General features: G+C 41.7%; 1 protein-coding gene across 4 annotated transcripts in view; it reads right to left on the bottom strand.

The window, feature by feature from the left end:
• The window catches only part of rptor (regulatory associated protein of MTOR, complex 1), a 261,324-nt gene that overhangs the window by 40,113 nt on the left and 204,136 nt on the right, over positions 1-17,075 (bottom strand). For all 4 annotated transcript variants that reach the window (XM_028566774.1, XM_028566789.1, XM_028566782.1 and 1 more), the window contains exons 21-25: positions 15,624-15,779; positions 9,525-9,643; positions 2,824-2,927; positions 1,552-1,729; positions 700-810 (exon numbers count right to left, since the gene is read on the bottom strand). In XM_028566774.1, the coding sequence (XP_028422575.1) occupies positions 700-810; positions 1,552-1,729; positions 2,824-2,927; positions 9,525-9,643; positions 15,624-15,779 (668 nt within the window). The remainder of the gene's footprint in view (positions 1-699; positions 811-1,551; positions 1,730-2,823; positions 2,928-9,524; positions 9,644-15,623; positions 15,780-17,075) is intronic.

Raw genomic sequence — 17,075 nt, 5'->3', positions numbered from 1 at the left:
TACAGAATTCGGCACCAACTACCCTGCGCGGTAAAAAGCACTTCATTTAATCTGAAATTTTACTCGGGAGGATGTTAAGTTATGGCGCTCAGAACACTCAATTATTCAGCAAAGCCATCTTGTGCAAGCAGCAGGTTCTTCCTCACAGTGTGACTGGTCCCAGGCCTGCTGTTTTCCATAGGACTCCACATTACTTTAAAAAAGAATCTGTTCTCTAACACAGTCCATGTCCTCAGATGGCTCAGCCACTCCTGAAGCCATTGTACAATGCATGACAAACGTGCACCTGTGAAACCACTTCACATAAATATTGATGTGAAAACCCAAAATTACCTGTCATAGTACTTCTTTGTTGCTTAGCAACCACTCTGAGCTACTATTCAATAACTGCATTGCTTGGCAGTGAAATAGTAAAGGCAATACTGTTTTTAAATTATTAATTAAAGAAAGAAAGAAAAAAAGCATCTGCTCTTTCTTTTTTCATTGAATAATGTGCTAAAGTGTCTGAATTTCATCAAAGCTATAACTCAGCTTACATGTTGCTTTAGGTCTGTGTGTGAAGCACAACCTTGTGGCTTATTGTTACATAAAAACACATAAAAGGACTATCAGCCGACTCACACTGGCATGGCAGAGTGAGAGAGGAAGACCAAGACGGTTAAACCAAAGAATGGATGGAAAAGAGAAGAGAGACTCTACCTTCATGACAGGCTGAGCGAAGTACTTGGCGCTCCAATCACACAGGCCCGTCTGGAGGGCGGCACTGATGTAGTTCCTGTGACCGCCCGGCTCGTCACCATCCTCACCTGCCTGGATACCAAAAAAAAGAAAAAGAAAAGAGTTAAACTAAACTTACACCACACATACATTTTGGGATAGGAGAAAATGCACTGGGTTGTTTGCTCTTCTTTAAATCAATCACAATGGTCTTGGGCGGACGCAGCGACGGTGGCTCTGAACTTGTTGTGGTGAAACATTTGCACCCCGCAAAAGAATCACCACATACAATATTAAATGAAGTTAACTGTTGACACAATACAGTGAGGTGAGCTATTTAAATTAGCTGATACATGGTTATAAGTCATTGGCTCTTACCAGTGTATCTCTGTGTGTACTTCGTCCTCAGAAATCCCCACCAATCGGTCTCAAAACGTCGCAGTTAGAGAGGAAATGACCTAAACATATTCTTTGTAAATTTTTACAATCATTCCCCGAAATAACCAAGCAGACCTGCCTTGTTGCACGATCCACACTTTTCTTCAAAACTTTCAGAGTGTCACTCGCCAGCTTGGAGTTCGTTGTTGTTTTCCGAGTTTGAGAACAGAAACACGGAGAGCGGAAGGTGAGGGACATGTCAGGCAATAATCCTGGAAATGGACTTCCGTTGATCCAGACTAAACTAAAACTTAAAAACAACAACAACAACAACCCCACCCAGAAAATACGTAACTTCTACTCGAGCCAACTTCAAGTTAAAAACGTTGCAGCTGCTGATGCCCACACGCTGCCCGAGGTACACACAGAGACCCATCCAGTAGGGTGTTCCTCTACCTGCTCAGGTCCCTTGTCAAACATCTTGCGGGTGCGGGGGAACTGGTGGGAGTGGGGAGCCTGTCCTCCCAATGTGGGGGTGTAGGGAGGTCGCGTGGCTGGCTGCTCTCTGGCCGGGGGTTTGGGCACCTCGTTGGTCAGACTGGAGCTGCTGGCGCTGGGCATGGGAGGAGACCCACTGGAGGGACAGAGTCATTAACGTGAGGACAGGAAACAGTGGCTGAACTCAGACAGGGTCAGCTTTGCATTCTATTACAGAAACAAGTTAAAAAATAAACGTAATTCATGTTCATATTTCATCAGTGCTAGAAGTATTCAGATCTTTTACTTTAGTAAAAGTACTAAAACCACACTGTCGAAATACTCCTGCATTGAAAATGTTACTGAAGTAAAAGTATGTAAGTATATCATCAGCACCATGCACTTAAATTAATAAAAGTAAAAGTATTCAATGCAGAAAAAAATCCTCACATTTTAGAAACTGGAAACGATCCAAGCAGTTCTGTCAATCAGCTAAGCGATTAATGGTCTAATCATTTCAGCTGGACGTGTAGGCCGTTATATTGTTGGCTAGGTTCATTTATAATAAAACATCCTATTTTATAAACCACGTGTGGTGTTTGTACAAATCTTAACTTGTAAAGTAACTAGTAACTAAAGCTGTCAGATGAATGTAGTGGAGTAAAAAGTCCAATATTTCTCTGTGAAATGTAGCAGAGTAGAAGTAGAAAGTGGCACGAAAAGAAAAGTACCTGAAATTTGTACTTAAGTACAGTACTTAAGTAAATGTAGTTAGTTACATTCCACCACTGTATTTCTTCGTCATCATCATCATCATATTTATTTTTATATCCAGGTTTGAGTGTGATAATTTTTTCACTACTTTTATCCTTTTTTTTTAGTTTGTCTTTTTTCTCATTATTTTCTTTGCGATTTCACGTATGTTTTTGTTCAGGTACGATCCACATTACAGAATTTTATATGATGTATAATGTATATTAACTGTGTGTGTGTGGCCTCTTGCTTTGTTGCCAGCCTTGAGCTACGTGTCAGACCCCTCTTTAAAACAAGATGAGGCCTTTGAAGAGTTTTAGCCTTTTTGTTTTAAGGTCCCCTCACACTGCCTGCTTCATCAAACTGAATTGTGTCCAAGTCTTGCTAGAAGGAAGGCTGAGCGATCAGTATGCATGCCGTGTATGTTTCGGGGCTTCACTGCAATGACTTTTTCCTGTATATCTGGGTGTTGACTGTGTGTGAGCTGTCCTCCCTCACCCTGCCTGGTGGATGTGCGTGCCCTTGCTGGTGGGGCTGGCCGGGGCCGACTGGGTGAGAGATCCAGAGTCCAGGATCCTCTGGGGCCGAGCGTTCATCGTTGCCTGTCGACAAAGAAACTGTGGGTTAATTCTCTACGTTGTTACAAGTCGTCCCACTGGAGAGGTTAAGGGCGTTTTCACACCTACAGGTGGTTTGCTCTGGTCCCGAATCGGTTGATGAGTTTGTAAACTTGGAGCGGTTTCGTCTCACACAATCCAAGCACGCCAAAATGTGTCATTACAAACCATGCAAGAACGTTCACTCTGCTAATTGGTCAGATGTTTCTGGGGGCGGGAGCAAGAAAGTAAATACAAAAAGAAGGTCCTGTGTTTCGGACTAGTGCATATTTCATTTTTCTTCATTTCATGTTGATTTGAATAGGGACAGATGCTACAGCATAGACATTTGTGTAACAAATCTCCAATGTACAGCATCACAGCATTTACAGCTATTGGTCATTTCCAATGCCCGTGTCTAGGACCATATTTCTTGCACCCTCTATGTTCAAACCAGCTCATTTCATTTAAATAATCAGACACTGTCAGCGAGACTTTGCTCTGCTGCCGGTGTCTGTCTCTAGCTTTAGCGACGGCTAGTTTGACCACGGAGATGCGAGTGACTGCAGTCTATTTCTGTGAGAGAAACACTGCAAGCTGCTATAGTTTGCATGACGTTGCAACTTGCGGAGTATTTATATTCGGTGCGGTTCGAGGTGGGATCGCGTTCTCGCCACAAACAAAGCGCTCCAGAGTTGGATTGAAAGCGTACCGAGACCGCCTCTTCAAGCAGGTCTCGGCACACTTATTTAGTCAGGGATTCAGATATTTCAAAGACACACCTGAGAGCAGGATTAGAATCAACGCCTAAAATCCTTGTTGTAACAGTGAGCACTTTACAAAGTTTGCCTTCCATTTTCAGAACTTTATCTCGTTAGGCGGAGCTGGTAATATAACCTCTTCATTGTGAGTTGTGTAATGGCTGCTCACAAGGGAGGGGTAAACTTAATAAAGACAATAGAGGTAAAGTATCATTGATGAATAGCAGGGTTGTTGTTTACTCAAGCTAGGTGGAGAGGAAAACGGTGTATTGCAGCGTAAATCCAGTTAACGCCGGCAAACACATTTTACTACCTCGGATTTGATTTCTATGCTAATTACAAAAATTGCGGCAAGTGTCTTTCGTTTGTGCGCGCGTGTCTGAAAGGCTGAGAGCGAGGGAGAGAGGAAAGTATGGAATGCAAAGTTTACACACATTCATTAAGAGGCAATTGGAAATGAAAAAAAAAACAGCAGTAAAGCCGGCTGTTATTATGGAAGTAGCTCAGTCACTAATCTAAGTACCTTTTCTACTCTAGCACAGGATCGATATGATGAGAAGGACATAAAAATGTAAAAGCAGACTAATAACTTCTATTAAGGATATGCTGATTTTTTTACCAAAAGATGATGGGTAGCAGCTTGTGTATGTGAAGGCAGCAGTATGCGCAGACCTAATGCAAAGAAACCCGGAGATTTAGATGGCCAAACTGATCTCCACACTGCAGCATTAATCCTCCTGGAGTTCATTTTGAGAGTTTGAAAGAGGTTGCGGCAAAGTGCAGCTGTACACTAGTAAAAGCTCAAACAAAAGGATCTTTTAAAAAAAAAAAAAAAAAAAAACGAGGAAGCAGGGTGGATGAGTTATCAAGCCTGCAACAGTCAGTGTGGGTCCATTAACGATCTTGACTTTTGTCCAAGTCACCAAATTTCACCTTATGTATTTCTAGGAAATACAAAACATACTAGATACTGGATGCTGGTACGATTGTGAATTTGCAAGCTCATCGGTTAAAACGACTAAATAATGCAACACGTCCACGGATTATTCATCAACATTTGCAGATCCTCAACATGTGGTAAACAAACATCATGCTTACGCAGGAGGCCACACGTCTTATCTGCTGACAGGCTTTCCAGAAAATATGATATGCAAAACTCCCGCATTAGCAGGAAACGAGGGTAATCGGTTCGAGCAGCTGCTACTCTCCATGCTGGGAAACAGCTTGCAATGCCTCTCTCCCGTTTTAAACAGCTTCTCCCTGCACTCCCTCCCATCATTAATAGGCTGGAAAGTGAGTCAACAGAGCAAAGAAATGAATGCATGTACACAGACCACGCTATTAACAAGGGCTCTGGTAGGATACAGGCTCAGAAAAACCTTAAAATGTTCCGGTAAAATTACTGAAAGCAACAACGGCCTTGATGTATGATGATGACATGGAGGTGGGGAGGAGAGGGGGATACAGTGGACTGATGGAGGGAAGATGTGGTTGGCGTCATGGGTTACATGTGTAAATAGAGATATCTGCTGCGTCAGGCAAAGGGAAATGAGAAGTAATAATCTCCTTTCATGACTATGACCACTTATTTTCAAGCCTTCCCAAGGTCCATTCAAACATGTTAGGACTTTGTATGGTAATGTTTTTTTTTTACATTGCACTGAAAACTGGATTCAAATTTTAAGCAGTCAAACTTACAGACAAACGAACACAAGAAAAAACAGGATAAAAAAAAAGAAAAAGAAAAAAAAGACTCAAGGCCTTCCAGCCTAGCATCATGCAGCTAGAGGGGACTATTAAAAACCATTTAATGCCTTCATCATCTGAGAACCAAGTAAATTTTAATTAGCTGCTGACCTTGTTCACTTTGTTACAAATCAATAACATTTGACATTTTAAAAACCTAATTAAAGGAGCTGGATTCCCAGTTAGGCTAATGTTAACACTTGTGAACTTGGGATGGGCGTTCTCTGATTAAGCAGTCTCTGATGAGCTCTCTGCAAGACAAAAATGTATGTAGGCTCCACGTATAATAACTCATTAGCTTCAGAAAGTTAAGGCATTTAGAGGTGTTTAGTTTGTCATTCTTTTCTAAATGTCAAACTGCTTTTCCTCATTTTATTACTGCTTTTCCACATTTATTATTTTATTATTTATTATTACTATGATTATGGTTTATAAACCAGAGCCAAAGAGGAGTGTGTGATCTCATCCCGGTCCGATTATTTCAGTTAAATCTAAATCAGCACAACAAACAACACAACAAATTCAAGTCTCAAATAAATCAAGACTGAGTCAACTCAATCAAGTCCAAGTCAAATTTCTCAAGACAAGTCCGAGTCAAATCAATCAAGTCAACTGAGAGAAGTCGCATTCAAACCTCCAGTCAATAGAAAACAAGTCGAGCCTCAAGTCAAAGGAAACAAGTTCATAGAACACGGGTAAGTGGAATGAAAAATTCATTGGCTTGGTTAATTGTAAAAAGCAGTTTGCATTATTCTCTAAGCTGCTTTATTAAAAATATAACTAAAACCCCCAAATTACTTAATAGTAACCTATCATTTCTTTTAGACATATATTATTATTATTATTATTATTATATACTCGGCAGTCATCAGAAGGTTTAGAACAGTTAATTATCAAGCATTTTTTGATTTCAGAAAGGAACACAACATGTTTTAACACATACATTTGTTGTGTTTGTCTGTTCTTGTGATATGGATAAATCCTATCCATCCCACTTTATTTGTGCTTCATGGATGAGTTGCTAAGGGATTTCTTAATAATGTAACCAATGAAATGATTATATAGAGCTATTGTATGTATTAGACAGGCTTTGAGTTGGTGTTGGTTGTTTTAGTGGCTGTGTAATGTATAAAGTCTTATTGTGACTATGAATGTTATGGATGTCTATTGATGTATTTTCTGGTCTAGCAAGCTAACAAGAGTAGTTACTGTTACAATTCAGTTGCTAATGGGGATCTAAATAAACAAAGTCCAAGGAGATAAGTTCAAGTAAAGTCTCAAGTCAATTCAGTGGAAACAAGTCACATGTCTCCATTGCATGTCATTTGCAAGTCTTTCAGGTCTATGAATGCTAACCATTAAAATGACAAAGCATTCAAATATCTTTCTGCATTATTTATAAAGCTGAGGCCTCCAAATGAAATGCTCAAGCCGTGTGGCAATGGAAGGGTTACCTTTCCCTGTCTTACTCTTTATCATCAGTGGATTTTAACAGGTCAAAACATGAGAATTAAATGTTTTTGCTTTCAGGTTTCAAGTCAAGTCTCGAGGCAGTGAAAGCTTGAGTCAAGTCCTCATGTTTTATCCATCAGTTGCGTCACGTCTCAATAGGGCTGGGCGATAAAACGATAACGATATGTCTCGCAATAGACACGTAATCAATATCAACAGAAAATGCGGTCGATAAAACGTTCGATAACTTGTTATTCTTCATCAGAAGCAACCAGAGGTTGTGAAGCAAGTTTGGTTGCATGAACAAAGGCACTTGCTCTCTGGTAACCTAGCAACGTAGGGAGTGTAACCATTGACATATGAGTGTAACAGCCAATACTCTGACAGCCAATCATGTAACAGTATCAAGTTTGGTTGCGCCACATTGCTGTCTTGTGTTCTTCAATAACAGAACGTGGTGATAAGTGGAAAGTGAGTGCCGCAGCAAGCAAGGAAATTGTTGATAAAACAGAGTCAGTATGGCAGTTTTTGGGGATTTTATAAGTCTGACCGTAGACAGACCAATGTCATCAGACCGTCGTCCCCACCAACACTGGTGATACCATAAACTTGTTTTACCACCTTAGCCGCGCTCACACTTTGGAGCACAGCCGTATTCGCCATCAACGTCCAACAACATCTGCAGCTGCTACACGGCACAAGCAGCAGACCGCCATGGAGAGGTACTCTGCATCAGCGCCTTACTAAACACTACAAGCAGCAGACCACCATGGAGAGGTACTCTGCATCAGCACCTTACTAAACACTACAAGCAGCAGACCACCATGGAGAGGTACTCTGCATCAGCACCTTACTAAACACTACAAGCAGCAGACCACCATGGAGAGGTACTCTGCATCAGCACCTTACTAAACACTACAAGCAGCAGACCACCATGGAGAGGTACTCTGCATCAGCGCCTTACTAAACACTACAAGCAGCAGACCACCATGGAGAGGTACTCTGCATCAGCGCCTTACTAAACGCTACAAGCAGCAGACCACCATGGAGAGGTACTCTGCATCAGCGCCTTACTAAACACTACAAGCAGCCGACCACCATGGAGAGGTACTCTGCATCAGCGCCTTACTAAACACTACAAGCAGCAGACCACCATGGAGAGGTACTCTGCATCAGCGCCTTACTAAACACTACAAGCAGCAGAGCACCATGGAGAGGTACTCTGCATCAGCACCTTACTAAACACTACAAGCAGCAGAGCACCATGGAGAGGTACTCTGCATCAGCGCCTTACTAAACACTACAAAGAAATAACGGAGGCAGACATGCTGAGCACTGTCCAGAAGCCAGGTTACCAACCTAGCACTAAACCTGCAGAAAATAGTTCCTTCTCAGGTTTCTTATATTTAACATTTTGCACTATTTTATTACACTTTATTAATCATTTCTTACTTATTTAATTTTGCACCTTAATGTTAAGAGATAATTGTTAAGTCTTCATTGTGATTTTAGACCTATGTTTACATTTTAATTATTTGAGTGTTTTCCATGGTTGTGGTGACATTTCTGCTTTTATAACTGAGAAGATTATAATCAGAGGAATGTTAAGTTTAAAATAAATTTTTTTAAATTTAATATATTTTTCTCCTGGTTACCTATTTTAAATAGGTCATAAAAAATATCAATAATTATCAATATCGACCGATATGAAACACTTATATCGTGATACAGTGTTCAGCCTTATCGCCCAGCCCTACGTCTCAAGCCTAAAATCTACAGCTCTTTCAATTAGCAGACGTGTAAAGATGATGCAGAAGTTCTGGGGCAGATGCAGTGCTTGATTGAATTGTACTTCTGTTTCAGCCGTTTCCATATGTTGGCTGTCAGCGTGGTCATTTTTTAAATAAATATGACACCACAGTTTGCTCATTTGACTTCAGGTCTGCAGGTACAAAGACACTTCTACTACAGAAGTGTGTTGTGGTGCCACACAGACAGCACAGTGCAGTAGCTGTAAGAAGAGAACTCCATTGCGTTACATTGGAAATCAAGTCCTGTTGGTTTTTATTGCAGCCCATCGCAGAGATGCTGCTCTTCTGAAGTTAACAGAGGGGACGATCGGTGTTGGTGGTGGGAAACGCAACACATTCTGCCTGAGGGTTAGGATGGGTGGTGGACTATAGTGGTTATTATGGTTTCTTAAATTACGGCAGCCTCTTTGCTCTGCTCTGCCAAGCCTGGGGGAGTCATTGGCCCTTAATTGCATTTGCACAAAAGTAATGGCCTTCTGAAAGAAGGAAATGCCAGTGGGAGGGTGGGGTCTGTGTGTGCTAGAAACAGAGCTTTTTCACCGCATAATCATGTGATAAAAAGAACTGACATACGGATACAGAGACAAAAAGTCAATTATTACACCCCCATTATGTTACACTCAAAACATGTGTGGATACTCATCTTCAAAATTATGTATTATTGAGTATGGCAGGGAAAAAGCTTCAAATCTTGGCTCCTCAATATTTTAAGCAACCAATCAAAAGGACAACATCCTGACAATGGCTTCAACAATAAGCTTTGAACATTTGTGTATGATGAAAACAGGAAGAACCAGTAGTCCAGTAGTTTTAAAGGGTCAAACACAACATACCTTGTATGCTATGCTGTTGAGGACCTTCATGGCCAGATCTGACACTTCAGGAAAAGGGTCTGCAGCGAGATGTAGCAGCACTCTCCAGATCTGAGTGTAAACACTGTTGAAGGACACACCTAGAAAAAAACGCACAAAGCAAATAAACGAGTTGAACATATTTGAATTTACCCGCATGTAAAATTCTGTTTCCAGGGAAAGTTTCAGACAATACACACAAAACCAGGGTTTCCTACACATTTTCCATCTCAAAATTACATGTCGTTCTAGACTCAAATTTCCAGATTCTAGCTCGATTCTAGTTCAATTTTTCGGACCATATTTGACATCAGAGTACAAATTGCGTTGGTGGGTTCATTACTTGCTGTGGTCAGTCTTTGGTCTCTTGTTGGGTGTGCCAAAAACGTTGAGACTCTGGGTGCAGAGGATGCTGTGACAAGACGACAGAGCTTTTGCATATGGCCTACAATTGCCACCTCCCCCATGTTGGAAAGATTTGCATCTAGCTTTCATTTCCCATTTGGAATCCTTAGCCGACCAGGTTATATATTTGGGATTGTCAAGCCAGCCAAGAAAACTTGCATTTATCCAAATTTGGCCGTTAAAACACACTCCTACGCAAAAAGTTGGAAGACATTCCTCTTTCAAACATCTCGCACTTGGGGCAGAGCTGTTTTGCAGACTGTGACGTACCGGCATAGAGGCAGTTCTGCGTAGGAGTGTGTTCAGTTGCACAACATACTTCTCGCCTTGCTTTCGACGACATCGAGCTCGCTCTGGCACGCACTCTCTCACACAGTGGTAAACATTTTGGCTACGCTGGCGGCCTGCTCCAAACGCCATGAAAAACATGCTTGTATGATCAATTTGTTTGTAGATAATTAAGAAAACAGAATAGGGGCAAAACTCTGCTAACAAATATTTTTTCCATACTCCCTCTAGTCTGTTTTTCGTACTTATCCAGACCTGGAAATGACTAAAATCAAATTCCATACTGCGTAGGAACCTTGCAAAACCTACACACATACAGTAGAGGAAACACTCAATACACCCACCGGCACATATATCTCACTGTGGTGTAACCATCATCACTACTCTACAAGTTCATTAAGACAGCAGAGCTAACAGCTCATTAGCATCGTGCTAACCGCCCCGGTCATTTCGCTCTTCTGCAGTTGTTGGATGTGTTGAGGTGGCAGAGGGAAAATGACCTCCAGTGTCAGGTAATGTACATCATTAATCAGCGCACACAGCAACACACACACACACACACACACACACACACACACACACACACACACACACACACACACACACACACACACACACACACACACACACACACACACACACACACACACACACACACACACACACCTGGCTCTCCTCCTCCACTGGAGCTTTATTGTTGTCAGCGGTCACCATTACCATGAATACAAATGAACAAAGCCTCTCCTTTTGTCAGGTGGTTTTGTTCATCTGTCGCAATTCAAGCCCTGGAGCTGCAAACTCTTCAGGGTGCTGTGGAGAAGTGATAATGATTGAAGCCTGGGCCCTCTCAGAGCTCAGACTCCTCTCCAGAGAATTCCAAGAGGGTTCAATGGTCCCAAGCTTCAAAGACGGGAGAGAAAAGGAAGTGAAGGAGGCTGGAGAGCTACAGCTGGGGGGATACAGGCAGATACAATAAGCACAAGGAGGAATCTGAAAAGAAGGTGAGGAGCAGAGAGAATGAAGGAAGAGGAAAGAGATGAAAAGATAGAGGGCCAGAGGAAGAAAAAGAGAGTGACGGAGTTAAAGAGGTGATTAGGCTGTAGCCTGAGGGGAAGGATATGATTAGCGATGGCTAGCCAGCGCGCTACCTTCCGCAGTAAACAGCCAGTTGATAAATGTGAAATATGGTTCATTTCCCATTTAACCGCCACACTACATTACGGGTGCACACAAATTACCACTGCACCGCCTCTACATGGTCCACATGAGGGAAACACATGACGGCTGACATTACTCATTGGCTCAACGCAGCACCAGTGACTGAATTGACACGAGACCTGTGCACAGTGGAATGGATGTACAGTAGTAAAGATGTTAATTATCGTCTAAATGAACCACTGCATCAGGGTTTTATGGCCTCCTCAATTCTGGCAGATGACATAAAATACTTTTAACACTGCATAGCCATTTTGTTAGAGCTGTAAATGTTTGAGGCATACACAAATATATCAGAACATCTGAAAGCAGAGAAGAAACTGAGGAGGAGCTGAGGAGCTGAGGATCAAACCGCCAACCCTGTGGTTAGTGGATGACCTGCTCTACCTCCCAAAACATAGCTGGCATTATACCAGAATTAAAAAATTCGATAACTATTGGGGGGACTGCCACGACATTCATGTTCTCCAGAGAATAAATCCTACTGACTTTGGTGATCCCTTGATCTAACTTGACATTTTTGGCTTTAAGTTGAATATCTTTGGATACATTGCCGTGGAATTTGGTACAGTTGTTTAAGGCTCCAAAAAGGCAAATGGCAGTGATGGCTGGGCCATGTGCTTGGGGCTATGGAGGAGGATCACATAACAAATATTGCACTGAACTGGACTCCTCCAGGCAAAAGAAAACTTGGAAGACCATAAACCACCTGGTGCAGGACTGATGAAAAAGCTCGCTAAGTTGGACTCTACATGGGGCGAGGTAAACATGCTGCAGAGAACAGGGGACAATAGACCCAATCACAATGTTGGTTTACAGTAACTTCCTGGTAGAAACCTCCTGCTCCTAGAAACGGGGGCGAGGAACAACTGGATATACGTTCATCTAAAATGCATGTTTGATGCTTTCATATGTCAACACATTCACTAACATTAGGTTAGAGAGCTCATTTACCTGTTGGGCCACATACTAAAGAAACTGACACCACCCACACTAGCAGTCAGTCAGACTGGCAGGTGACATGTTGCTGTTTGTAACGCTAGATTTGGTTTATCAAAGCTCTAGCAAAGCAACACAGTGCAAAAAAATAAGCAAAGCAGAGATGTCAGATAGTTCAGACCACCGTGTTTAACTATATATCTTTAAAAGTTACTGTTACATTAAACAAATTTCAAATTTCAAATCTCCACAATACAAATCCCAGCCATTGGTCTACCCGGAAGGGGTGATTTTATTTGGCTGACCAATTTGGGGGTGGGGGGGGGGGGGAGTCAAGTCAAGTTACAGGTTATGTCAAGTCAGGTCGAGTAAAGGCAAGTGTCAAGTTTAAACCCAAGATAAATCACTCTCACCCTTATCCAGTCCAAAAAGACAAGGTATTAGTAGCCCATCAGGGTAGTTACGTGTTGCCATAGCAAGGCGTTTGACTGACAGCCAGTCATCCAATCATGACAATCCCATACCGGGCAGCTTTTTGAGTAGTCCAATCATGATTCCGCTGCATAGCATGCTTGATAGTTAGACAGAAATATGACAATATTACATAAATTTATTTTATGTTTAACAGATAACATTGAAACTTATGAATAAACGCAAGTCATCCGAGTCATCATGCCTCAAGTCAAGTCTCGAGTCATCGAGTAATTCATTTTTTGTGTGACTTTCAAGTCACAAAACGTTGACTCGAATCGACTCAAGTCCAAGTCACCGAGTCCACATCTCTGCATATTACCATCGTTACTCAAGTTAGCATACCAATCACTACAATTAACAGCTTTACATTTACTTCATCACAATTGTTTAAGCTCAAAAACAAACATGGAACCTCAACTTGTATTCATCTTACAATTTGGTTTTCCTTTCCATTACAGCCTCACAGAGAACATTGTGTGGCCTTTACAGTGTTGTAGGATTTGTACAGTTAACAAATAAACACAGCTTAGTGGGCGAGGGGCCAATATGTCTTTAAACCTGTTTTACACAGGGACCTCGCGCCTGCATTAAGGCCCACAAGCAGTTTGAAAAAACTGCTGAACCACAACAGTTTTTTTTTAATCATCAAACATTAACTCCCAAGCTTTGGTGTCCCATGGTACCTGTAGCTTAAAAAGAAATCCTACTAGAACAGCTGGCTGACAAGGCAGAATTGTAGTTTGGGTTTGATTAAATCTGAATTAGTTGATAAATCCCAGATTAGAAGATGACCTGAAATATCTTCCCATAGAGGAAAAAGGGCACACAAAATATGTCATCACCTTTGCCTTGACTTTGTCTGTGTGAGAGAGAGAATAATGGACATGAAACTTCAAAACAAAATATGCACATGCATTGGAGTGAAACTCCATCCAGGTTTACACAGCAGATTGTGTTAAAGTTAATTTAAAGATCAGAGGAAATTGGGCTGCTTCCTCACAGGACCGATATGAAGTCAGGTACACCTAAAAAGAGGTGGCATTCATTTAAGGAATAAATCGAAGGAAACACGCTAAAAAAGAAATTTCATTATAGTACCTGAACCTACCTTCATGCCAAGTCAAATTCACTGTTCTCCAGAGCTCAATTTACTTTTCCATTTCGACTCATTTTCCATTGTGCCTTACAAAAATCACATACTGGGACGTGACAGGGCAGCTGGGAAATTACAAGTGGTTTGTAACTTGAAATGCAACAATGAGAAAGAGAGAGGGAAAAAAGGGAAACCCCAGTTTTGCATTCTCCTTTTCCCGAGGGGGTGAGAAGCTAATGGGCTATTTGCTCGCACACAAACTGGCTGTCAGGACGCATGGTGGAGCCCGCCAATCAGCCGAGAGCAGAGGCAAAGTGAGCGGGTTGGAGTTCAGTGTACGAGGAAAAGCACTTTAATAGCCCCTGGTGGCTCACAGAGTTCACACCCTCCTCCTCTCTGTCCTTTACACATCTGCAAACCGTTTTTACACTTGCTCTATTCTTGGATTGGGAGCGTTCCTCTCCGTCACCTCTCTCATTTGAGGGCTTTCACCCTCACCCGTGTGAGGTCTTCCCCTCTGATGCCATCACATTCGGCTGGCCATTTACTTTTCCTCCCTGTTTTTCTCTCATGCTAAGTCGATATGGGAGTGTCCACTCATTGGATGGTAGTTTCTGTGTGTCAAACCATGCAACACTGTCCCAGCTGCTGTCTGCAGCCTGCTGTAATGATCCAACAGGATACATTACTGATGCTGCCAACAGCTTCTAGATGCACAACTGGCATACTATTAACAGAGGAAATACAGTATGGAAAATAGATATCATGATGACAACAGTCTCGCATTGCCAGATCTCCACAGCGCTGTGGAGTGAGGTCTGGCTACACCACACATGCATTCCAGGATAGGAGGCAACAACGCTCTGGGTTGTTTGCATTTCTTTAAACCAACCCCAATCGTCGCTAAACTCCAGACGCAGCGACGGTGGCTCTGCAAAATGGTCTCCGGAAGGAACTTGTTTTAATGGAACATTTACACCCCGCAAGAGAAAACACCACATACAACTGTTCACACAATACAGTAACGTGAGCTATTTAAATTAATTGGATACATGGTTAAATGTCATAAAAGTACATTTATCATTTCAAGTGTTAACTGTAAAAAATAAATGTAGTTTCCCCTTTAAAAATACAAATAAAATAGTTTTTTGGATTACAACACATAGCCAGGCATATACCTCACCCTGCCTGAAGTCTACAGTAGTAACAGTGATAATGCTACCACCAGGGGTGTAGCACTACTGGCTAGTTGTTACTAGAGATGTTCCAATACCGATACCAGTATCAGAAAAGCCTCCGATACTGCCTAAAATGCTGGTATCGGTACTGGAGTACTGGAGTATATGCACTGATTGGATACCACGTAATTTAGCCCGGGAAAAAAATCTATTTTCTGTTGTGACTGACTGTCAAACTGGATAATAGAAACAAGTTCTATGGCATTCATTGTTTATGTTTGTTCATGTTTCACAAAAAAGTTAAACCTGAGCCAGACTGTACAACAAAGATAGAAATCATATCACATCCATACAGGGACAGTAGTATACAGCTGTGAAAACATAATCAAATATTGACACACTGGTATCGGATCGGCCGATACGCAAGTTCAGGTATTGGAGTTGGTATCGGGAAGTAAAAAATTGTATCAGACCATCTCTAGTTGTTACCTATAAGGGAGTTGAGCGAAGAATATGAGGACACCCGTCTCATTTTGTCGATGGTCTCAAAGGAGAGGATGTACTCGTCATTGTCGGGGCTCCCCAGGGTGCTGCTGGTGCTGCTGCTGGTGCTCAGGTTACCAGGAGAGAAGGCTGCTGGTCCACCTGAATGAAGGAGAACACACACAAACACAAACACACACACATTAACCCTCAAATCAAATCAGCAAAACAAAATCATGATCATCATAAATGTCATACGAGGTTGAAGAGAAAGAAGAAGAGGCTCTTATTTTGTTTAGAAAGCACTTTAGTGGCTGTAAAAGTGCTGTATATATAAAGTTTATTATCGCTATTATTGTCGTAAAAAGCCAATAGCCAAAGCATCATTCAATAAGACGTGAGGTGTGTAAGCAGTCCTGGACAACAACTTAGCTCATAGCTTCATTTCAGCGGTCAGGCTCAGTCATATCCCGCTATAACTCTTTATCACCAAACATTACTCTGACTCACACAAACCCAAACGCCATGCATTCTCCAAACTGACTGCAGGCTGAAAATGTGGAAATGGAGATTGGTAGAGGGTGGAAATTCGCTCTGCTCTGTGCTTATTGATGATAAACACAGCTGCATATTGGAATAAGCACTGAGAATGTGAATTAGGAATGGTGTCAGCAGTAGGTTACACGCTTCACCAAGTGCCAGTGATTTAACATCACTGAGGGCATAGGCATTACTCAGTCTGGCATTGGTAGACAGAGGGCGGGCAGTTAGCTTTAGCTGTCTGAATCACACGGTGGTGACACAAACAGGAGGTTAAGAGCTCAGAAGTGACAGCAGGACGTGCTCACAGAGCTGTGGACATAGGTGACACCACTAAAGCTTGATCATTACATGATTGGTTTCCTTGCCAATAGGGTTATTGATCATAATTATGCATCTAGTTTGAGTATTAAAATAGTTATACTGCTATAAATTGTAGGGGTCGACCAATTTTTTTTATAAATACAGATACCGATTATTAGTGGTCAATGGAACAGATATTTGGAACCGATATGCATTTACTGTATAGTAAAAATGGAAATCTTTTAGTCAAAATTAACAATTTGGAATGTTACAAACTCCAACACAAAAGTATGTTTATATGCTTTACGCAATAATTAAACAATAAAACAGAAACTTTAAAGTGCTCATATTATGCTAATTTCCAGGTTCATAATTGTATTTAGAGGTTGTAGCAGAATAGGTTTACATGGTTTATTTTTCAAAAAACACCATATTTTTGTTTTACTGCACATTGTGTGTTGAGCTCTCTGTTTTAGCTACAGAGTGAGACATCTCACTTCTGTTCCATCTTTGTTGGGAGTCGCACATGCGCAGTAGCTAGGTAAGGACTACTAGCCAGTCAGAAGCAGAGTATGAGGGCGTGCCCTGACAGTACCTAGGTAAGGACTACTAGCC

This window comes from Perca flavescens, chromosome 2 (genome assembly GCF_004354835.1).
Source record: "Perca flavescens isolate YP-PL-M2 chromosome 2, PFLA_1.0, whole genome shotgun sequence".
Classification (NCBI taxonomy): Eukaryota; Metazoa; Chordata; class Actinopteri; order Perciformes; family Percidae; genus Perca; species Perca flavescens.
The sequence above is the reverse complement of the archived record's forward strand: the minus strand, read 5'-3'. Positions and strand labels throughout refer to the sequence as shown.